The sequence below is a fragment of the Daphnia pulicaria genome, chromosome 10 (genome assembly GCF_021234035.1).
Source record: "Daphnia pulicaria isolate SC F1-1A chromosome 10, SC_F0-13Bv2, whole genome shotgun sequence".
Classification (NCBI taxonomy): Eukaryota; Metazoa; Arthropoda; class Branchiopoda; order Diplostraca; family Daphniidae; genus Daphnia; species Daphnia pulicaria.
This window is the reverse complement of record NC_060922.1, coordinates 3,112,718-3,136,427: the sequence shown is the minus strand read 5'-3', so window position 1 is coordinate 3,136,427 and position 23,710 is coordinate 3,112,718. Positions and strand designations below refer to the sequence as shown.

The following is a 23,710-nucleotide window of genomic DNA, read 5'->3' as shown; positions in this document are numbered from 1 at the left end:
TTTTCTTCTCTCTCTCTCTCTTGGCTCTCCCCTCTACTTGATCGGCTGCGTTCTCTGCGTTGAGCTTCTTCTTCTTCTTCTAGTCCTGCACAGCCAGCGCTCTGTTTAACAAAGAATACAACACGCACGTAACCCTCAAAGCCCAACGTTTTCTTTTCCCTTCTTCATCTTCCTTTTTTTTTAATTTTATTTTTCTTCTTCTTTTTGGCTCTTCTTAGACTGCGGAGCTGGCCATGACGATGCCACGGTAATTTACTACTCCTCGACTGCTGGGACACGTTTCGGGGGTACTCGTCGGCCGCTGAAAATAAACGGCCCCAGTGCTCGCTGATTGAGATCGTTTGAGGGAGAAAAATAAAAGGGAAAATGTAATATCGAAGCTTTTTCTCTTAACTGGATTCCTTTTTTCTTCCGTCACCGAATTGCATTCAGACTCTCAGCTCGCACTGTTCTACAACTCTATTTATACATGTATACAGTCTATTACATTCCGTGTGTGTGTGTATATGCACATAGTATACGTATATGGACTAGACTCGGATGTGCGCATATATAGTCGAGATATATATATACACACATACATAGCCAACATGTCAATAAACAAAAGGGCAAGTTTTGTGTAGTGCGCACCGTTGGGTGCATGTCGGAGAGACCTTTCCGAGTGAAATAAAACAGAGTCGTCAAGAGGCTCAAGCCACCCATTTTCCTCGAAAGAAAAAAAGAAAAAGAAAAAAAAGAACTTGATAAGGCGCCTCAAACATTTGACAGGTCAAACCACCAAAAGTCATTAGAGCCCTGGCAAAGGGGCCTGATCTTTTCCAAGAAAAAAAAAATTTGTCAAACAAAAAAAGAAGAAGAAGAAGAAGAATAAGAACAAAAAAACCCCAGGCAGCTAGAAAGCCTCTGAGGAAGAAACCCTTATATAGTTTCTCAAAAGCAAACAAACCCCCGAAAGCCCAAAAGTCAACGAGAAACTGAAGCGTTTTGTAACTTCAAGTATATTTTGGCATTTCTTCTTTCCCCCTGATTGACAGCCGTTTTTATGCATTTCGTTTTTTTTTTCTTTCTAACCAGCGCTTCTTTGTATGAAAATATGCTGCCCGTCATTGTTTTGTTTTGATTATTTTTCCGGTTGCCTGGATTATTTTTGTTTTGTTTGTTTTGTTTTTTTTTCTTTTTTTCGCCGGAGTTCCATTTCGACAGCTTGTTCACTGAACACACGCACAATCTGCATATTTAGGGGCGGACAAGCTATTAGATAGAGTGGGTCGTCGTTCTTTTAGGGGAATTTTTTTTCTCTCTCTCTCTCTTTTGTATTTTCGTTTTGTAATTTTTTGTTGCTTTCGCTCGGTCGACTTATCTAGTACTACCGTAGATGGTGAATGGCTGCCGCTGTTGAGCTCGAGTAGTAGTAACTCGTAAGTCAGCTTGGCATTGATTAGCCCATCCATATTGCATAAGGTGATATGAAGAGGGAAGCACAAGTTTCGGGTGGAGTGGAGAGGAGACCGAGCCGAGTGGCACTGATGGGAAAACAAAAGAGAAGCGAAGACCGCGCGGACGACGAGCTCTCTCGGCTTTGCTTTACTTTGCCGCTACATTGCGATTGCTTCTCCTTCTGTCCGGACACGAGTTCATCACGTCATTTGTTTGGAGAGTGCGTGTCTCGTTTGCTATTCATTATTCATGTGGTCCACCTCGTCCGTGGGGAATGAGAAAATGCTGGGGGAGAGAGACAGGGACGAGGAGCCGGCCGCGGAGCTGAGCTGGGGGAAAACGATGTACAAGGACGAGTAACAAGAAGAAGATTCTCGGTCGACGAACGTGACGTCACTGTACAGCACCTCGTTACTCGTTAAGCTGGTCATTGTCCGACGTGGAGAAAAAGAAAAAGAAAAACCTAAGAGAAACTCACTGCTGCTGCTGCTGATGCTGCTCGATCTTTCCCCCCTTTTATTATTTTTTTGACGTGACTCGTGTATCTCCCTGGTGCCGGATGCCAGGGTCCGAAACGATATCACTCGATACGTGATTGACTCCCGCTCCCGACTCGACCAAAAAAAGATGAAGGGGTTTAAGAGCGACGATGCGCAGCAGCAGCAGCAGCTGGCATTTTTCGAATGCAACGACAGTTTCTATCAATGGATAAATGTTTCAATAATAACGCGCATCAACTTAACGGGCTCTTCTATATATACCCCTTTAAGCTGGGCGATGATGGTTATGATCTTTTATTATCATGTCCGGATGACAAGTATCCTCCTCCCCCCTTTCATTCGTTACTCTCTAACACCGCGTTGTTTTTCTCTCCTTTTTTTTCGGGGGGGCTGATCGCCTTTTTTTTGTGTGTGTTGTTGTTTGGGACGTAAGGGCCGACCTCAATAGATCCCACTAGTTTTTTTCTTTTCTTTTCCTTTTCTCTCATTGGCCGTACACAACATCAGAGAACTCGCACTCTCTCTCTCTCCGAAGCCCTGCGTGGCTGTGTGTTGACCAAAGGAGATCCATCACAAACATTGACATCCTCTCAGTCCTGGGTCGGGTGTATGATGGATCTGGTCTCTCTGCTTTTTGCTAGATTCTCCCAGCTCCCTCCGTTCTCCTTAGTATTTCACCCTCTGCTCAGCTCGGTTCCTCGGCAGCTGACATTGGCCCCGGCACAGCACGAAAACAGCAGCAGCACAGTTATCCGCCCACTCGGTGTGATATCGAATCGATCGAATCAATGGACCTTCTCTCTCTCTGCTGGCTCTTGGCCGTCCCTCTCTCGTTGAGACTGGCACACAACAGCATCGGTCGTATTGAGCGAACCAGATCGCTCAACTCGAAATGGGGAAAAAAATGCTCGGCGATCGACACTCTCGACGAAAAAGTCCCCTCCTATAACTTTCTCTCTCTCTCTCTCTTCTAGACATATTAAATATTCCGAGGGCTAGAAAAAAATAAATAAAATAACCGACATTCTTCAGATTTGATATTGCAAAGCTACTGAAGCAGACTGACAATTCAAGTATGTCGAATATAGAGAAAACGAGTTTTTTCTATTTTTTTTTTCAGCCAAGAAAACTTCAGATTTTTTTTTCAAAATGATATAAAGCGACTCGATGGTTATACTGCGTAACTCGTAGATACAAAGTACGATGGATGAGTGAACACACAAGTTCACACTAACACGCTAGCGCTTTTGGGCATCGACGAAAAAAAAAAAGGCTTCCGGAAACCGGATGACATTGCGGATTCGTACTTTGTGATGTGAAAAATTCGAGACTTGAGTTGTGGTTGACTTCATATCAGACTGTTTCGCCTCTATATTATTACTCGCCAGGAATTGAATACGCCAAAGAAGAAAAACACAAAATTGGAGACTACGAACTGTATAAAGTAAAAATAGAAAAAGAGCACGAAGAATGAGGCATCGGGTAACCACCAACTTCTCGCCCGTCCAATCAATTTCCTGGGGCTAACGAGACAGTTCGTTCAACACGTACCAAAAGGGAGTCCACCTGTTGTTCCAGTTTCTTCAAACGGGCAGGCAGCCATCAGAAAGAAAGAAAAAAACGAGTCACCCGAAATCGAAGCAAAGCAAAACATAAAAAAGAAAAAAAAAAACCAAACGAGTTGGAAATAAATGCACGGAGGAATGAAAGGACAAACACAAAAGAAGGGAAAAGACAACGGAGAGTCATTATGGAAAATGGCTTTGCTGGGGATGACGAAATTGGGCGTGCGCTCTTGTGTATACACGCGTGATATATACAAGTCGGTGAGGAGACGAGGGCGAGCGGTGAGCTGCTGCACGGCGCGGGTGTTTTCAAATTCTTCTTCCCAATGCGGAGACAACAAAAGAGAGACCCTCCACCCTGATTCCCGTCTTCAGCCTCCTCCTCTTCTTCTCGAAAACGTCCGAGCTTGTCTCAACTGTGAAATGTTTTTTCCCTCTCTCTCTCGTCCGTGTTTCTCTTCTACCGTTTCGCCACCGGTGCGAAGAAATACGGACAGAGAAAAAACAACACACGGGGAGAAGAATTTGATGGCTAACAGTGAGGGCGAATGACGAGCACGAGTCGAGGAGGAGCTGTCGGACTTTTAGGGGGGCGCAAGGCGTCGATCGTGGGCGTGAAAAAAGTGTAAACGAACTCGGCTGCTGCTGTAGCGCCCGTTTCAATCCAACCTAAACATCTAGTCGGGTCTCTCTATTGGAAGGTTCCGTGAAGAACTAGGCAAGAAGAAAAAAAAGGTCATCAGCAGACGATATCGGAAAGAAGCCTACAAGGAAGAGGGAGGTTGGAGGGAGGAGGGGTTTCTCATTAGTGAACTGATGATAGGCCGCGTACAAAATGGTGGGCGATCCAGCTAGCTAGCTTCTTCTTCTTTAGTTTGTTTCCCCCCTTTTTTTCTTTTTCTTTTTGGGGTTTCTTTCTGTCTCACTCTGGTCTCACTCCTCGCTGCTGTACACAGACACACGCCAGATGAGTTGCTCGTTCCTTAATGCTCATCTCCTTCCATTTCTCTAGCTCTCTTTTCGCTCTCTTTACAGAATAACACTTTTTCAATGTTACTAAGCAGCGGCGTCGGCGGTGAATGATGCGGCGGATACGACGCCAGCGACGACTGGAACGGGGTAGTGGTGGTGGTGTCGAGGAGAGCTGCGCTCAGACTAGCGAGACGGAGAGAGAGAGACACATCTATAACGGCATCGTTTACCATCGGCCACTCGACGTAGATGAATAACCTCGCACTGTGTGGACTCGAGGAATGCCCAATGATGGATTGAATATTGCGCGTCGCCCGCTTTAAATTATACGTTCGGAAAAGGGCATAATCTCGCGTTGGGATCTCGTCAAACAAACCCATATCCTCTACCACCACCACCACCAAAAAGGAAAAAAATAAAGGAAAAAGAAAGTGTTATAAATTATAGCCTGAAGCCAAAAAGGAACATTGTTAGTATCGATGTCCGAAATCAGTTAACAAAAATAAAAAAAAAAAAGACCAACAACATCAGTTGTGTGTGGGTGAGAAAATATACGGGAACAAGATTCGTCGAATGGGAGAGGCCCGATATGAGTGAGAGACTCCGAACAAATTGCTTGGCAGAATATCATTTTGCTTCACCGGTGTGAGATATATTGGAGGTGATTTGTGAACGGGGCTCGGCAGCAGCGTGTGGGATGACTTCCAAATTTACAACAGGGACAAGGAGAAGAAGAAGACGACAAAGACTTTTGTTTTCTTGCATTTTTTTTCTCTCGGCTGCTGCTGCTGCTGCTCTTAGAGATGCTGCGGGGAGAGAGAGGAAGACAGAGAGGTGATTGGTTGTTTGCGTCGCCGTGTCGAGACAAATGTGCAGTGCACAATCTCGTAGAGACCGTGACGAACCGTTTTGTCCCGGGACGGGAGAAAAAAAAAAAGAGTCAAGGGAGAATGATCACGCGCTGCGGGCGTTTGCCATCACAAGCGATCCTTCTCCTCCTCCTCCTCTTCGTCCCAGCAAACCCCTCGTGAATAAATAATGACATCAACATTTTTTGTTGTGTATTTTTTATTTTCCTTTCTTTTTCTTGTTTTTGGGTTGATTTGCTGCTTGTATGATGTCGGTTGCGTGTTCCGAGTATTCCGGCCATGTTTATCTAGTGTATCCGCCCCTTTATGTATAGTACGTCCCGTCCGTCTGCTAGCTCCATTCTTCTTCGTGAATCAGTTCAGAATATGTAGGAGACTAACCAACCAACTAACTAAATAACTCACTAACTAACCGTACCGTCATAATCAATTCATGTGGCTGTGCGGACTGGCACCACACCACCATCCAATCCGTCACAATAACTCTGCGTCAGAAATGTCTACTCTACCCTAGTGGAAGCTGCTGGATGGAACAGAAAAGCTCGACTCCGCTCTCCTCCGAAAAATTAATAACAACGTCAAACAAAACAAAGGAAGATTTAATCTCGGACAACAATTGTGTTCGACACTGGAATCGCTTTGTATGAGACTGTACGGCTTCCAGCTTGAGAAGCTGCTGCTGGGGATTCTGGAACAGTACCAAAACGAAAATGTGATTTCAGTTTGAGGAGGGAATAGTTTTTCAAAACAAAGATACACAGCGCACACAAGCGCGCATTATATAGACAGTCTACTAAGAAGATGGAGCTTGTCAGTAGGGAGAAAGATGGAGAGACCGAGGGACCTGTCATCATTTCTCTTATTCTCTTATTCTTGGTCTCTCCCAAAGCTCCTTTTTCAAACTGGCTCTTGCTCCCCAGAGGATTTTTAATTCCGCCTTCTGCTGAATAGATACTGCTGCGAGGAAGAAAAAGAAAACCAACACAAAAAGACAAGACGGGGAGGAGAATTCATCGCACGGTTCCGGAAACGCACGCCATTTTTTTGTTAACACGGAAAACATGTAGTACACTTTCTCCAGTTTTTCCTTTGACTCGATCTTATTTTCTTACTATAGGTATTGCCAATTAACGCAGTCTAGCCCCCTAACTTTCTGCCTACAGGATGATGATCAAATTCAAAAAATGTTGGCTCTCCTGCGTCCACGCGACTCCTGACAACTAATATGTATATATATAGATATTCGGTGGAGATATACACAGTGTAACTCCAGCTGGTGTGTCTCCTGACATTCTTTGTCCGTCAGTTGAGTTAGGCCACATTCCTCAAACACCAACGTCTCACACCTTTTTTTTCTTTATTATTTTATTTTCCCTTTCAAATCGAACATCATTCTGATCCGTCGCATTTCCTTCTGTCGACCGTTTGGCGTTATTGGGCCACTCGATCGACGCGTTCGGCCGCTCGATGGTATTTTGCCTCGTTTCAACCGTCAGAACCGCGTGCGGTCGTGTCCGTTAGGTTCGGGCTGACGCCCTTGGTCACTCGACGAGGGAATGCGCAACAACAATTCGGCAACAACTACGGAAAAGAAAAAAAAAGGTTCCTGATTTGATTGACAAAATCTCTTTTTTCCATCCCGCTGAGGCTATCGATTGATCGACATTCGATTCGGTTGAATTCAACTTGAGGAAAAAAAAAAAAAAAGAGAAAAGAGAAAAAAAAAATCAAATCTGAATGGACTAGGTTCACGGTTGGTGAGTCTATAAATACAGAATCCATTGGACGCCGGACGGGCGGATCCGGATCAGTTCCACGCGGCGCGGCCGTCACCAGCCATATCACGCTTTATATGGAGTCAATCCAATTATGGTCCCAAGTATACAGCAAAGCTTTGCCCACCTCTGCTTCTATGCTTTCAAGTCTTCGGGGTCTTTTCACTTTTCAAAAGCAACCAAGATATTCACCCAATTTCCTCCATCCAGTTCGATTTTTCAAAGCGGAACGCATCAAAGTATCGGGAAGCTTTTTGAATCGAAACAATTGGACGAGATCACGAGCATTTTGATGACACTCGAGAGGAAAAGAGAAATGTTTCGAAGAAATGCAATTTATGGATTGGTAGCTTACCGTTTTCATCGAAAATAGGTACGCCGCCGAAGACGGTGGCAAAACAACACCACCGGAAAGCGATGGCGACGAAAAAGACGGCGAAATAACTAGTCGATATCCTCATTTTGTTTTCCGCCTATTTGGTTTCCGTTTACTTTGTTTTTTTGTTTCTTTCTATTTTTTTGTTCTTGTCTTCCTTGTACGGTGAAACGTTGTTTGTATCTGTCTGTCTGTGTTATTGATTTGTTTGTTTCGTGTCAGGCCAGAGATAAAGCAAGGCACAATTCAATTACCTAGTTCAATCAATCACCATCGGTCCACACACAATCACTGTTGCTGCTTCAGTCTGTGTCAAAGGTCATCGACAAGTCATTATGACGAGCCTTCAACGCCAGACCAGTCGCTCTGATCAGCGCATATACGTACAGACGCACACTCACTTTTGGGCCCGGCGGTCTAGGGAGAGAAATACTATATAGCTAATACTAGCTGCTGCTGCCGCTGTTTCGTTGCTACTGTTGTGCTGTTGTTGTTGTTGTTGTCGTCGTCGGGAACTGTGGCGCGGTAACGATGCGACACAGACTCCGGCCAAGCTCGTTAAGAAAACTCGCAGCTTGATTGGCTGACGATGACAGCACAGTAACTTCTTTTTCTCCCTTTTTCGTTTTGAAAAACTCTCGACAGACTGTAACCATCACGCATAAGACGACACTGACAGACACTCAGAGGCGGGCGTGCGCTCACGGCAACAATTATCCTGATAGTCGCTCTCTTATTATAACAATTTTTCTGATTTTTGATTTACGAGATGACTCGAGCGGCGATTTCCGTCGACGGAAACTGCCCAACTTTTGAACCGGAATGGATGGGACTGTTTGTCTGATGGTACAGAAACGGTGAAGTATTTCATAGACACTCGGACAGGTAAACACGAAACTATCGAGAGAGAAAGCGGCGACGAGAGGGAGCGCGCGACGGGACTTCCACACGGGTCGAGAGACGAGCCCAGACTGTTTCAAATTCGGTGGAAGGGAGAATAGAAAACTCGGTGGAGAGCGCAGCCCATCCGCAGCTGTGTGTGTGTGTGTGTGCAGTCGACTCCGCAGGCAACCGCTGGGTTCTTCCCTTATTCCCTCTCTTTGCTCTCTCTCTCTCTCATTTCTGTTTTGCTCCTTCACTGCTTTTCTTTGCAGCAGCGCCTTCTTCGGAGAGTGCACATGCGCGTTTTCATCGCTCCAACGTGGATGTTTGTTAGGCCTCTACTTCAAAGAATTGTGTTCAATTGCTGGAGCTGAACAACATGATGTAGCCCGTTAGGACGGATGAAGAAGCCTTTTCCGAAAACGATTGATCCTTCAATTTCGTTTTATTGGACGTTGGGAAATCAAATAGATTAAAATGCGGGGGTAACCACCACGGCAAATGGGCGCACAAAAGAGTGAGCTTAAAGGGAAAACTGAAGAAGAAGGCTGAGAATGGTGGGCGGTTCATTAGAGGTCAGCCAAAGCGATATGATCAAAAAGGCGGAGGTCGCAACTGGCATCGCCACAAGCTCACCGATAGCGTCCGCCTGGATCCGTGTGGTTTGGAACTGCTGGGCACACACGCCCGACATGGGCGGATCGCGCATAAATTTTAATCCGATTTTGTTATTTGAGCGTTTCACAAATAAAGAAGAAAAAAAAGACATAAAGCAATCAAAAATTCAACAAGAAACATTTATAAACACAAGAAATGGAATGGGATAATTTTATTCCACCCAATATTATATATAATATATAGTGTGCTGTTCCCAATTGAATCAAGCAATAAACCGTAAATTGAACGGTAAAAAAAGGAGAAAAGTAAATAAAAGGGCGAACAGAAAGAAACAAACAGAAAGCAGATTTTGGGATCATTTCTCAGGCTGAGTGAGTGTCGATTGCGCGTGCACCATTTCACCACAGAAGGCCCCAACGCGCCAGGACATCAAGATGCAACCTGTTATTTTTTGTGAGTGTTTTTCTGGTCCTTTTCTCTTCTAGTTGGCTGATTTTGTGTATGTGACACCAAGTGTGGAAACCACAAGTAAACAAACGCACACAAGAAATAGAAGAGAAACGCGTAGATATGTGTGTTTATAGCAACACACACAATGTGACACAACGAGCTTTCTGTCTATATGCGTAGATTTAGAAGCGTGCAACTACCTGAAACGAGTTCTAAGATCAAAAAGCAAGTCCGGCTGCATTCCAAACTGTCGTGACCGTGCGCTCACGGGGTTCCTCCCTGGTTTTAGAAAACACGGAAGAAGACGAAATACTAAATCGACTCTGCCCCGTTCTCGTATAGGACCTAGCTTGGCATCGTGAAACTGCAGCGGGTTATAACCATCGACACAACGAGAAAATAAAAAGGAAAAAAACCGGTTGGTGAACAGCGCCATCTCTTAATTAGAGGAAATGTTTGTTTTTGTTTCTTTAGTTTTTTTTTTTTTCAAGGCGTCAATAGATCTCATCACGATTCAATTCATATTGTCACCTGAGCTCGTGGAATCGGTGGTCCTCCGGCTACAATCGCATCGGGTGATTCATCAAGTATCTGAGCTCCCTATCTCCTCTAATGCCCTGGTGGTAGCTTCAATATCGGATGGCGCTCGCTCTCCTGTGACTCCGTATTGTGAGCGCAGCACAATCAATAAAATTGGAACAGGTTCGAAGAATAATTCGTTTTCAATTCGACAGAAAATATAAAATCCGATAAAAAGACGAAGAATAAAAGAAAGAGGATCTATAGGAAAAAAAAGAGAGATCGGAGAGCTTATACAATCGAAACGATGGCTACACTACAATCAAACGATATAACGGTTTGATGCATTGTGCGCGCTGGCTGGCTGGGTGACGTATGGGGAGGGAGAGCGAGCCAACAATGATGACAATAGCGGGGAAAAAAGAATAAAAAAATAACAAAATAAAAAAGAAGATAAAAAAGAAAAGAGAGAATCATCATAATAACCATAAAAAGTAGGTGGGAGGTGAATATTTTTGTCGCACATAAGCAACGCCCATATGACGCGATGCGGACACACAAAAGCCAATGGGGTCAGAAAAGATGGGCCAAAAACCACTCGTCCTATACACATGCTCAAGTGAGTGTCACGTCCTATTCAGATGACCTCTTTTGAAGTCAGATGACCTTATGTATACAATCATCATCGTCCGCCATCTCAGAAAAAGAAGTTTGAATACAGAAATGGCCATCTGCCCGTCTAAATGTATAGGGGATTCTAATTGAATCCAAATTCCCGGAGGATGTTTTTACAGTCTTGGTGTGAAACGCTACACCTATATGTTTGAGAACCGAGGTTTACGAATCTAGAGTGAATGACAGCTGTTTATTTCTTAGTCCTGGCACATGCAAAATAGCGCATGTGGCATCGCTTTGGAGGATTTCGCTAAATAGATGCACGCCAGGAAATAAGCCCCATAAGCTGAAAAAACAGTGCTAGAATCAAGATTTAGTGGAACGGATGATTTTTAGATAGTTGTTAGATTCTATTTAGAATACCGGTTGAACCAGTTCCGAAATCTCATCGGCAGATCTGATGTTTGGCTCGATCCACATATTTTGATCTACATCTTTTATATCGGGCGTCTGCGATTTCAATCAACCCGTCGCCAAACTCAATTTCCCTTGCTTTTTAAAAAAGTTTTATTCCTCCATTCTTTTTTCTTGATAAATTCCTCGAATTTAAACGAAATGAAATTGTTGATTAAAATCTCCTAGGCTATGTCACAATAAGAATTACTGGCAGAAGCGGCCAACGAACGAATCAGAGAAATTCGTAGTTTCTTATATAACCTCTCCAGATCAAGAATTTCATCATTTTGCACGATAATAAAGCCACAGCCCGGCCACAGCGATGAAGGAGATGCGGAACAAAACAGAACAAGTGAGCAATCGACATTTGTTCTCTTTTCTTTTTTAAAAAAGAAGACGGATTTGGAAAACGGGATGCAGCGAACAATCGCTTTCAAGGTTGGTTCGAATCCTTTCAAGGGCGAGGACTTGATAAATTGAGCGTGTAAGTGAAGCAGTGGAAACTGAACGACAGCAGAGACGCAGAAGAAGAGAAGAAGAGAAAAGAGACAAGAGAAATGTATCGGTTTCTTCTCTTCCACCTTGGGTTTCTTTCGTTTAAGGGTGTTCCAATTTTTCCGTTTCGTTTAAGAATAGAAGGAAAAGAAGAAACAACTGTTTCCAATGGCAGTTCCAGATGAATTCCAGGCTACACATTCCGTCTCATTATTATTCGCAGCCGGTAACCTCTCTTTTTCTTTCTCTCTCTCTCTTTCTTTCTTTTCTAGTCTCTACTTTCAACTCTTATTTCGACTAGACACTACACGACTTGCTGCTGCTGGTGCTACACAAGGAAAACATCTCCTTTCTCTCATCAGCACGCACACCATGTGCGCATAAGGTCATTGTCGTCAATTTCTCTCTCTTTCTGTCTCTCCGAGTGAGCTCTTGTTTCCCGATATCGTCTATAGACAGATTGACAGATATCTTACGTATTCAGTATTACTCGGCCAATAGATACATCGGCCCTGATATCTTGTCAGCTCAATCCAAACAAGTTGTTTATTCAATCACGTTGTCGTCGTCTTTCTTTTATATGGCGAGGTCGGTCATACTGCTGACATTCGATCGTTTCTTTCGGGATTTTTTGGCCCTTGGGGACTGAAGTATGATGGAGGAACCGCCAAAAAAACAAAATATGTTGGAAAGCATTTCAATTAAATACATTCTCCAGTTCTCTATTTTATCTCGTATCCTTTCCCAAAAAAAAAACTTTCAATATCCCCCATCTTCCCCCCTTCTTGTCTGTGACGTGAAGGATATTTTTTATTGCTTTTCTTTCCTCTGTTCAGTTCAGCGCTGGGGTGGCTTATAGACTTGCGTATAGAAACATACGGAGAAAAGAAAAGAGACTTGAAGGAAAAAGGAGGAGGTTTCCTTGGACCATTGATTGAAAGTGTCTCAGCTGGAGATCGCCAGCAACTTCATCCTCTTCTGTTCCTTCGTTCCATGTCAGAATATGAGAGGGGATCCAATAGATTTTCCCTTCGTTGGAGTCGGCAACACGCCATCTTGAGCTGACTCTCTCACACAATAGAGCTTATGTTCCGATGCAAAACCAATCGTTCATGATCAATATTCAACAACCGAGCATACAGCATTGGTTATGGATATATATATTTCTAGCAACTGTAGTGTACAGTCAACTCGCGACGTCAACTAGGTGTCGTTTTCTCACCAAGTAAAAAAAAAAAATACGGAGAAATTCAAATGAAAGCGATGTCTGCTTCGTGAGCGATTGCTGCTATTCAACTCAATCATGATGGAGACGCAGACTTTTAAGCCATAAATTTGAATTAATTTTAAAGGATTTTAAAAGACGTACGTTCATGGAAGGCAAGTGGTATTGCAACTAGATTAAACAGGGCGTCGACGGTAGAGTTCATTACTCGAGACAAATAGAACTTGGCCAAAATGATCAATCAAAATGGTAATTGGCCCTCAGTAGAATAGGTGACACACAGGGAAAGCAGAGAAGAGGAAGAAGGGGCGAAGGTAATGACATAACAAGATGTGGTGAGTTACAAAAAAACAGCACTGGTTCGTTCCAAGGTTCTTAAGTCTAAGGAAAGACACGCCAAAAATGTAATATCCATGTTTTGTTGGGCTGCATTATATTGCCCGAAAACTCTTGCTTCGAAATCGAAATATTTCAACAGAAATTGTGGAAACATCTTTGCCGATTTTTCAATGTAGAAACCACCTTATGGTAAATGTTTGTTACAATATTAGTTCATTAAAGCTTTTCACATTTTAGCAGTTTAATTTTAACTGTGTTATTTTATTCTTCTACTAATAGGGGATGGGGGTTACACACAGACCGGAAAATGGGAAAATGGAATGCCGGAATAGCACTAAATGAAATCCGCTTTAATTCGTTGTAATTTAATATGCCCCCATGAATAAGGCCAAAGTTCTACCCTTGCTATTATTAAAAAAACCATGATTAAACAATAAACATACACGTACGTAATAGTACGGAAAATTAGCGCAATGAGAATCAACTATGGACAGCAATCCCACATCAATGTTCACAATCTCCCGAAATTCCCGTTGCAAATTTCCACCGCCAATAAGAAAAAATACCACTATAAAGTCTGTGGTGAGTGGAGCTTAACATTCGCTAGGTATGTGAAACGAATTTTGGAAATTATGTTTGCGTTCTTTGCACTGTATGGCAAAGGGAGAGAAGGATGTGGGTAAAATAACTCTTTTGTCAAACTGCAATTTCCAAAATTCGCCTGCGTTTACCAACATGTGTCGGATGTACCGTACCGTTTAGTAATGAGAATAAAGTAGCACACACACAAACAAAAACAGAAAAAAAATGCTATTGTAATATAAGCTTTCCACTCAATCTCCCAAGACCTTCAACTCGTTTGAAGATTATTCATGACGTAAAGCTGTCCGACTTCCCGCTAGTTCCACGCACATTACCTTAATTGCATCAAAGGTTTACAACCAGCTTATTATAAAATAAAAGAACAACTTAAGTACCGGTAACAGAAAACGTACGGAAATCAGTCGGAAATATGACTATTGTGTACTTATTTACAGAAACCCCACACTTGCCGTACTTGATTTGACGACTTCGGCAGTAAGTATAATAAGATTCGTAAGTTCTTCTTGGTATAAATGGCCTAAGGTTTTTCAGCAGTTATTCTAAATGGATGAATAAGTACGGCGTATATAGGCCTTGTTAGCTCAACTCTCAGTGCATCATGCGTTGCGTGTTTGGTAATTTCCTTATCTTATTTGGAATGACCTCTTCGGATACTTATGTTAATTCACTCTTCAAGTAAAAGATTTATCCTAAAATATGACGTTGATGGAGATAGAAAGAACCAGAAAACCGCAAACCATTTCAAATGCATTCCGCAACAACGTCGATGAGAGCTTGGCTCAAAAGCATCTGTAATTGTTTAGAAAATTCCTCGTGTCAATTTCCTGGCGGAAAGAATGCGATTGAAGACTTGGGAAGTCGGGGAAGTTATTATAAATATACTGTGTGTAGACCAGCATGCATAACTTTGAAAGAAAAGAATTTGTTGTACATTTCCCCGTAATGAAATGCATACCCTTTATACATATGACTAGTTGACTGACTACCTGATTTTCAAATTTATTCCCCAACGTTGTCATTACAATATTTGTACCGTAATAGTATTTTCGATAAGGCAGATCAGTCACAAGAGATCCCGGAAGGGGAAAATGAAAATAACAAGTGAGTGCAGCCAAAGCTGTAGACGTTCGAACGGCATGCGGGAAATGAAAGTCATCTATCACGGTAGAGTCGGCGTATTCCAAACGAATATCTCTCCCGGTTTTCGTTCTTTCGTTATATGTAAAATTCGAGTTTTTATTCACATTTTGAAGGACAAAAAACTCCTTTTTTTATTTTCAATATGTACTGCATTTGTTTGTTGAGATGGATAGTACAAGCACTGTACCGTTTAGTTAAAAGAAAACGAAAAAAAAAAGAACGTGTAGTACTGTGGTAGAAACTTCAATAGTTCACAAGAGTTTGCCTTTCGGCGGCGTGTGGAGTTTTATGAAGAGAACCGGGGGCCGACCGGAAGGTCGGAGGACAATCTATCCACAAATCTGTTTTTTTCTTTTTCTCTTTCCCTCGTTCTTCTGGTTCTCACAATCTAAGTTGATGGATGACTTGGTATATTTTTGTCTGGCAGTTGAGGCTCGCGATCAAAATGCCGCCCTGATAGCCACCATAGTGTGCACAAAAGAAATTTTATTCACTTTAACCCTGAATCATTCCCACATTTTGAAATAGTATCTATACTAACACGTTTCGTAGATGCACAACAACAGCAGCAAAAAAAGAGACGAGAGAAACCGGATGATCATTCTGTCGTACAAGTTACATAGTCAGGCCCGCATGAATGTCGCAACATAAACGAAGGGAAATGACCATTAAAAATGAAAAACATATTGAAACCAATTAGGAACTGCATCACATGTAATTATAGTGCACAAAGAACCTACAATGAGCAGCACTCTTAGGACTGGGAAGGCTGAAAATCCCTTTTATCATGTCGGCTCTCGGCTTGGCTGTGGGGGGTACGTGCTGTATACGACGGTGGAACGCTAAAGGGAGAAGACTGAATCAACAAATAACGCACCGATGGTTCGTTCTCGATTCGACCGTGTGTTTATTGACAGGGCGGCGAACGAGAGAAGGGGGAGAGAGAGCGATAAAGAAGGGGAGAAAAAGAGAGACGGAGAATAAGAGAGAGAGAACGAGAGAAATGTTTGGGTTCGAAATTCCCGCCTATTGTTGATGGCGATCCTACTGGTCAATCCTCCTTGTAGATCTCTGATGTGGGCCAAGCTATTTAACAGACCTCCGACTCTGTTCGCCTTGATTGGTAAAAGGTATTTTTAGGTTACTTTTTTTTATTAGAACTCTCTCGTTCTCGTAATCGAATGCAGCGATGTTGTTTTTGGTGATTGCGTTGCGACGCAGGCACACGATGCATGACCACTGTTCGCACGCAATCTTTTATCATATTAGAATATCAAATAACAGAAAGTTTCTTGCCACTAAAGCTGCCATAAGAAAATGCGTGTTTCAATTCCAGTTTACGCGTGTAAAAAAAAATGACAAAGCTTTTAATTATGGTCTGTTGTGTTGAAAAATACCCAGGAGGGAGGAAAAATTGAAACAGAATAATACAATCTGGAAAACACGCATTTTCGTTTTGTCAGAATTTGTTGAAAAAGTGAAAGCGCGCTAGAAACCGGACGCTGCATGATGTGGATGCTACTCTGATTGCGCCAGACCGTCAACAATCAACATCAAGGTGTGAAATATCTCGGACGCTAAACTATGAACCAATTGTTGATGGTTAACTAGAAAGAGGGACAGAGAAGAGGGGAAAAAAAGAGGCAGGAAGGAGAGAGAGAGAGAAAGAGACGGATAGAGTAGCGAAAGTTGTCAAAAGACGGCTCCGATTCCGGCGGGCGAGAAAGTTCCGGCCTAGTACAGACGCCTATGTCAGATTTCTTCCTCTCTCAGTTGGATCTTTCCCCTAGTAGGGGCAGTAGGGGGGAGGGAGTGATGGAAGAGGTGGACGTAGAAGGGCGTCCGGACGCAGCTGTGAAACCCAGCAGAGCAGATCCAACAGAAGAAGCACAGAAACACACCAGAGACAAAATAGACGGGTCACGGAGGGCTGAATGGTGGAAGGATGGAAACTGTTGTGTGTATAACCTGGTCTAGCCACGCAGACAGTCAGACTGATCGACATCAGAAGACTAGTAATAAAGAAGGTAGACAAATTGAACGGAGAAAAAGAAAAGAGACAATCGTACGGATCAAGAATTGCTTGCGTTTCACGCACCTCAGTTGATTCCCGGAGTTGAAAAGGGTGTCACGACATCTGTAAATTAATAAGCCGATAATAACAAGACAAACATGAATCCAAATTTGTAATTATTCAAATTCACTCTGAGAGTCGCGAAATGTTACGAGATAGAGTGCCTAGATATGTTGTTTCGTTGTCAATCAAAACTGACGTGTTGAGTGAGATTCGAAGAATGCGATTATTGTTCACCCTTCATGGATCATTTGGATCAACTGGTTTCTCAGACACTTCGCCAGTCAGACCGGGACAACAAAAAAATCTCTCCTCTTCTTTGAAATCCATCTGCGTGCACACGAACCCAAGAAGCCAAAAAGCTCAAATTGCAAAGGTTGTCAAAATCACCAACCGCTGCTGATTAGACATTTTTGAGAAAGCGCCTAAGGCGTCCATCCAGGAAATCCTTCGGCACATTACAGTATTTACTTTTGCTGAAGAAGACAGACGTTCAAGACGGAGTGTAAAACTCGTTAGAGTTAGTCGAGGGTGAAGAAGGAAGGAAAAGCTTACCAAGGAATAGGAGAAAGGCAAGCTAGGGAGGAGAGGGCGACTTAGAAAAGTTTTCCAATTGCAAAATGATCCGATGACATTTCCATCGCACAGTTGAAAACATATGGCGTCCACAGACTAGGACTGGGAACAGAACTGGACACCCATGCTCTTTCGTACGCTCTCGCTGCTAAGACGGTTCTACAAGCCTCTCCAAAAAAGAAAACACATTCACTCACACACACACACAAATTTAAATATAAATGAAAATCCTTTCAACGGGATTCTCGGGTCTGGACGCACGCTGCAAGGTTGTAATTCCGTGTCAGGTTAATGTGCCGAAGAAACCCAGAGCTTGCACTAAAAGAGGTTCGACTGCTGAAGCGGCTTTGTACTATTATAGCACAGGCAAAATCGTTTTTGCCTGACGGAACAGCACATCTTAGTGGTTATTCTAAGAAACAGCTGCAATGATTTGTGGTAATGATTAGGTGGATGGGAGCCAAGGCATTTTAGGTTGGAGCTTCCAACAAGTCCCAAGCGCATAACCGAAACACAGCAAAGATACAGAAAGTTCGTTGAGTCCAAGTATTAATAAATAAACCGGCAATCATCAACTGACGGCGAGAATGATATAGCTAGAAGAGAATATATAAATATCTTCAGATGGAATTATTCTTTGCCTTTTTTTTCCTGTGTCATTGTTGTCATTGCGTCGCGGGTTCGCGGCTGTGTTTTTCTAGAGGATCAACGGGTCCCGCTACTAGGAGACCAAATAATCCCTTCATTTGTCTCTCTCGCTGGCCAAAGCTCTGCTATCTTATTACTGAAAGAGGGAGGGGTAAAAGAAACAAGGGAGCTATTGCGGCCAGCGTCAGACTGGTAGGATCAACACGGATTAACTACTGGATCAAATTCATGGGACTGTGGCGGAAAGTGGCAGGCTCTGCTCACAAGAAACCTCGATCGAGGACCACCTCCAACCGCTGGGCAATCGATTTCATAAAAAAAAATCAACGGCACTCTTTCATTGGCTTAAGATGGCTATGTTTAGGTTATCCTAGGGTTTCTTTGATTATAACAATTTTCATCAAAGAAAGTTAAAGAATACTGCAGTTATCCGACCATCGTCCTCAAATTTGTTCTGATTTTCCCTAAAATTAGACGCAGAAACGAGTCTTGGGCGCCATCCAGTACTGATTCCAGATACTTGTGCTTAGTCGTAGCGCGAAAATCCGTTTCGTTTGAATTTGAAAAAAAAATCAAGGATCGCTCAATCCTGAGAACCTCGCGCCATCTCTCAGTGAGTATGACGACTTCCAAATGTGTAGGCAGTAGGGACACCTAGCGGCCAAAGCGTCAACATTAACAACACAAGTACTGCCGATACTGGGCGTTTCTAGGGTTCTAGGATCGCCTGAACTTGGATTTAAGGAAATTGACCCATCAGAGTAAGGTATCATAAAAAAAAATAAATGTACGTAATAGAATGTAAAAAAAAAAAAAAAAATTGATTCAACGTACACACGCATCTCGTTTTTCGTTGGAGAAAAGATGGAAATCTCTGATGCCGATCTGAGATAGGATCATTCATCAGTTTAAAAAAAGGAAGACCAACTGCATGGCTTGTCGTCATCACATTGCGAAATCAGATAAAACGGCACTCAGCTAATAAAGCATGCAACGTAAAGGAAGAATCCGAATGAGAAAACTGAAATTACGAAGGGGATGATTGATAGACAATTCTTGCTATTTATAAGCCAGAAAATTATTAAACCAAGCACGCAAATTCTAACATTTACTCTTATTCCAGCTTCGTTTTATTACACGAAGTAATAAATAAAACACGTGTAAAGGGAAAAAATAGGAAGGGAGGATTTTCAAAAGGCGCATCACATAGAGCAGCCGGATTTCTTATCCGCTGCGACCGTTGGTCATATTTTATCTAAACAGTCATATGCTTTATACGTATATACAGCTGTTTGAAACGAAATATTTAGAACAGCATATAACTAACTGAACGTACGATGTGAATCTGGAGCGCTTGCAGCCACCAAAAGGTGCTGCACTGCTCCAGGAACGCGCTATAAAAAGAGGGGGGAAAAAAACGAAAAAGAAAAGACTTTGTAAATATTTACAATATCTGCCGACCACGAGTTCCAAATTGCCCCCGTCCCCATCTCCCTCTATGTCTACCCTCTTTTTCTACACTTTGTTTATTCGTGTACGATGGCCAAGCACCGTCTAAAGATAGGCCAACTTCTCCCTCTAGCAGACTAGAAATTTGTTGGTAATAGGAAAAAAAAAAGACTTGCTGTTCTTGCCAGTCGGAATCACGGTGGACGCTTACAAAGAATAGTTTATGATTGCATTGGTGTTCGTATAAGTGGACACGCACCGAGATGGCTAGAGGACAGTTCTTACGGAACGGAAAACGACCAAGACTTGACGGGCGACAGTGACCTTTTCCAGCAGCCGGTCACGGTGGCCAACGTGTTTGGAAGAGTTGCCAAAAGCCAGACCAATTTATGAATTGGTGAAAAAGAAAGAACATTAAGTCAATAATAAAATCGTAACCTTTGTCAATTTATCTTGCCCTCATTAGAGACGAAATGCACTCTTTCCTTTGCCAAGTCAAATGTGTGGCATGGTCAGAAATTTGGAATAACAAACCCCTAAATCTTATTACTTATATAGAACCTCTTTGGTAGTCTTAAAAAAAAACTCGTCTTGATTGTATTTCTCTGGAATGACCAACCAGCATATTAAAAAAATTCTTTCTTTACCAGCTTTTATGTTGTCCTAGCTTCAATGATATCTCTTTCTCCCACTCTTTCCTTTCTTATTTCTTCGCTCTTATTCTTGTGCTGCTGCTACTGCTTCTTCTTTCCATTTCTCTCTTTCTCTCAAATGTAGAGAGTGAACTCGGACGCACTGACTTTGAAACGACCGACGCAAGGGGCGCCCGTCCATTCAATTCCTTATAATGGATTGACATCCGGCGGATCGGATCGCAATCCGAACGGAACGGTATCAAATGATTTGGAAATGCAGAGGGTGGCAGTAGCGGCCGAAAGAGACGGTGGCAACTATATACGACGAGCAGCTAGCGCCGCTCCGGTACGCTCGGCTTTTAGCCCTCCAGCACATTCAAGATGAGCGAGGCTCTTTTGAAGCGAACTCTTGAATCGACTGATTGAATGGTGGTGCTATCGATAGTACCCTGGTTTCTTCTCCCTTTTGTATTGTGTTGCATGTCGACCGAAAACGATTCGTCTATAGTTGAAATTGTAAACTTGAACGCAGTTAGAGCCTACTCTTTCCAAGTTCGCTGTCTAACTTCAACTTTGAACCTCCTTCGCAAAAGAGCTCGAAGAAGGGGGGAAAAAATCCGCCCCGCAACAAATCGACTCTGTCCGTTGATACAATTACCGGCGATGGATGGTGAGACTTGGCTCGTTGGCCGTCACGAATCCTCTAAGAAGAGCTTTGAAGAAGTAAGAAACAAGTCAAAGGGATTCGGCGCCGTGACGTGAGGACTGAATGTCGATCAGCCAAGATCGTTTGTCAACCCAACGTAAGGAACTATAAGGACGTGGACGACCATTAGGCACGGCACAACGATGGAAGACCTCATCACTGCTTCGAGTCCTTCGACCTTCATGCTGGTGAGTTGAATTGATTTCGGACTGATAGTCGCGGCTTGGCAAGGACGAGATGAGGTTAGGATCGGGAGTTGGGGGCTACGATTAATTGGCTACGTCTCCATTAGGGCCGATCACTATTATCCGTGGAACGAGACAAGTACCGAGACGACGAATAGAACCAAGAAAATCGCATCACTAACGACGTCTAGTATATGTATAGGCTACCCGAGTATTGTTACACGAAGAGCTGATGATGCAATCAACACTTGCCACCGTCACGGTGTGCAACTGGGAGACGATACGACGACGACGTCAAACCCTTTCAGTGCGTCTATGACTTTGGCTGCCACACGACTCTTTGCTTTTCATCCAGCCACGTACGTCGTGCTTAATGAGATGAAGAGTTAAAACTATCTGCATGCCTCCTGTACTCTTAGGGTCCTAGCTCTTAATTCTTTCCTCCTTTCTCTTGGTTGTACGACTGTGGGATTTCTCCTCAAGTCTTTATTCCTTTGCTCTTTTATTCCTTGAGGGAAAACGAACCACGAAAGCCAAAAAGTAGTCAGAAAAAAAAGGAATAAACGATATCAGTATCCACCAAGTGATACCATTTCACGTACGGTTAATTGGTTCGCGATCCCAATAACGCTATGAAGAGTCCCTTTTCTTGTCTTATAGTCTTTTGTTTGACTGGAAATAATGTCGACTTCCCCTTTTCAAAAAAATCCAGACCCAGTACTTAATTATAGAAAGAATGAAGATGATACACACTTAAGAGAATACAGAATGTAAAACAAATAACCGTTGCGGTCGTTATTATTACAAACACAGCACCGTAGTCTTCTTGTACCAGACAGACAACAGTGCAAAAGCGTTTGCATCTCTCTTTATTCGTTACACTTCGACAACCGGATTCATCTTAAGCTAGATTGATCCCCGAAGCCGATGCGATTGAATCGCATCGCATTTTCAATGATCGATGGAAGGAGGCGGTGCGCATACTCTATGAGAAATTGTACATAGCCTATTGTACGCCTACAGGCAAATATAGCGATATCCGAGAACGCAGAAAGCGCCAGAATCCATCGCTCTTTTCCGTATATGAATCAATCATTGAAAGTAGGATTGCCAGAGATGTAAGGAAACGCAGTACATGTTAGAATAAGGGAAATAATAAAAAAAAAAAAAAACAACAAAAAAACAACAAAAAACATGGAGTGAATAATCTTACCGCTTTCGGTGTCGGATGAAGGGGAGGCGGCAACTGCGGAGACGGCAGAGGCGGACGTTGAAGCAGAAGCAACAGCACTCGCAACTCCTTGAGCGGCTATTCCTGTAAAAGATGAAACGAGTAAACATGATGAGTTCATACTCCTATTAGTTAGAAGCAAAGTCAGTCTCATGATAGAGAGGATTAAGTCTCATGTGTACAGCGGTTATTAGCCTAATGTCGTTGTAGTAGCACACGCAGGCACAAAAGTTGTTCACCTAAATGGTCAACTCGCGGACAACTGTACAACCAAAAGTTATCCTCTCCATTGTCTTGCGTCGTCCAACCTACTTGCCCCCCACCATATAATTGAAAGAGTCAATCAAGGACGCTCGTTCGGATTTGGGACCTTAATTGAGCTACATTCTATAGGCTCGCCCTTGCTGTGTGACGCACCCACAGACAAATAGAATATAGGATGGAACAGAACCCGATCAAGTTGAAGAATACAGCGAAAGACAAGAAAAAAAAAGGTGAACGGGTCATCAAACGAGTCTGTCCCCGAAAGTTCACTGTTCCGTCTCACTTCCCTTTTTCTTTCTTGTCTTTTCTGTCGGAAACAAAGCAACATACAACGGTACCAATCAGCTGACCGTAGAACCACCAGAACTTCTATTTCTATTCTAAACAATGGAATGAAAAAAAGAAAAGGTATGGATTTTGAAAAAAAACAGGACCAAACAAATAAATAAATTTAAAATGCTTCGAAATTCAAGAACCGTATGTAGATATGTACAATTGCACAATGTCTCTGTCATGACAATCAATCAGCTGTGGTTGGTTGAGTTCAAAAGTGACCTAATCGAATTCTTTCATCATTTCATGAATAGCCTTTCAATAATAAAAAATATGCTGCACGATATTCACAGTTTTTGTACGGTATTTAAAAAATTTCTGAAGAAAGGATCGCTTTTCGTTGTTATTTATATGTTCTCGACTGCAACGTAATTTAATTGCTACTCGATTTTTTTTTTCGTCACATCATTAGTTGAAAATCCGCAATAAGACTATCTGGGCTCCTGCTGAAGGGAACAAGGAAAAGAGAATTCTTTTCGGAACGTGATGGATTACCACTCAAGAGTGCATTGAATGTCGCAGCCAGGACTCTAGAAACTCAGGAACAGTAGCGAAAACATCGGGAAAGAGAGAGAGAGCGAGAGAGAGAGAGAGAAGAGAAAGAGGTGAAGCCTTATTCTCTGCTATGTCTGCTTCTACTGCTGGGCTCTATACAGCTATCTGCTCTTCTCTACCAGTACAATATAGAACGTCACAGCTAGACGGGAGAGAGAAAGAGAGTATGGAAGGAGACATATCAGTGTGTGTCGCTCCCGCCTCGTGATCAAAGGGAC

At 42.8% G+C, this 23,710-nt stretch overlaps 1 protein-coding gene across 2 annotated transcripts in view; it reads right to left on the bottom strand.

Annotated features, from left to right (window-relative positions):
* Positions 1-23,710, bottom strand: part of LOC124313978 (inactive tyrosine-protein kinase transmembrane receptor ROR1-like) — a 109,692-nt gene that overhangs the window by 37,640 nt on the left and 48,342 nt on the right. Inside the window, exon 2 of one of the 2 annotated variants that reach the window (XM_046778895.1) lies at positions 22,323-22,424. In XM_046778895.1, the coding sequence (XP_046634851.1) occupies positions 22,323-22,424 (102 nt within the window). Of the gene's footprint in view, positions 1-7,473; positions 8,465-22,322; positions 22,425-23,710 lie in introns of those variants that run through there. The other variant, XM_046778896.1, reaches the window with a different exon arrangement.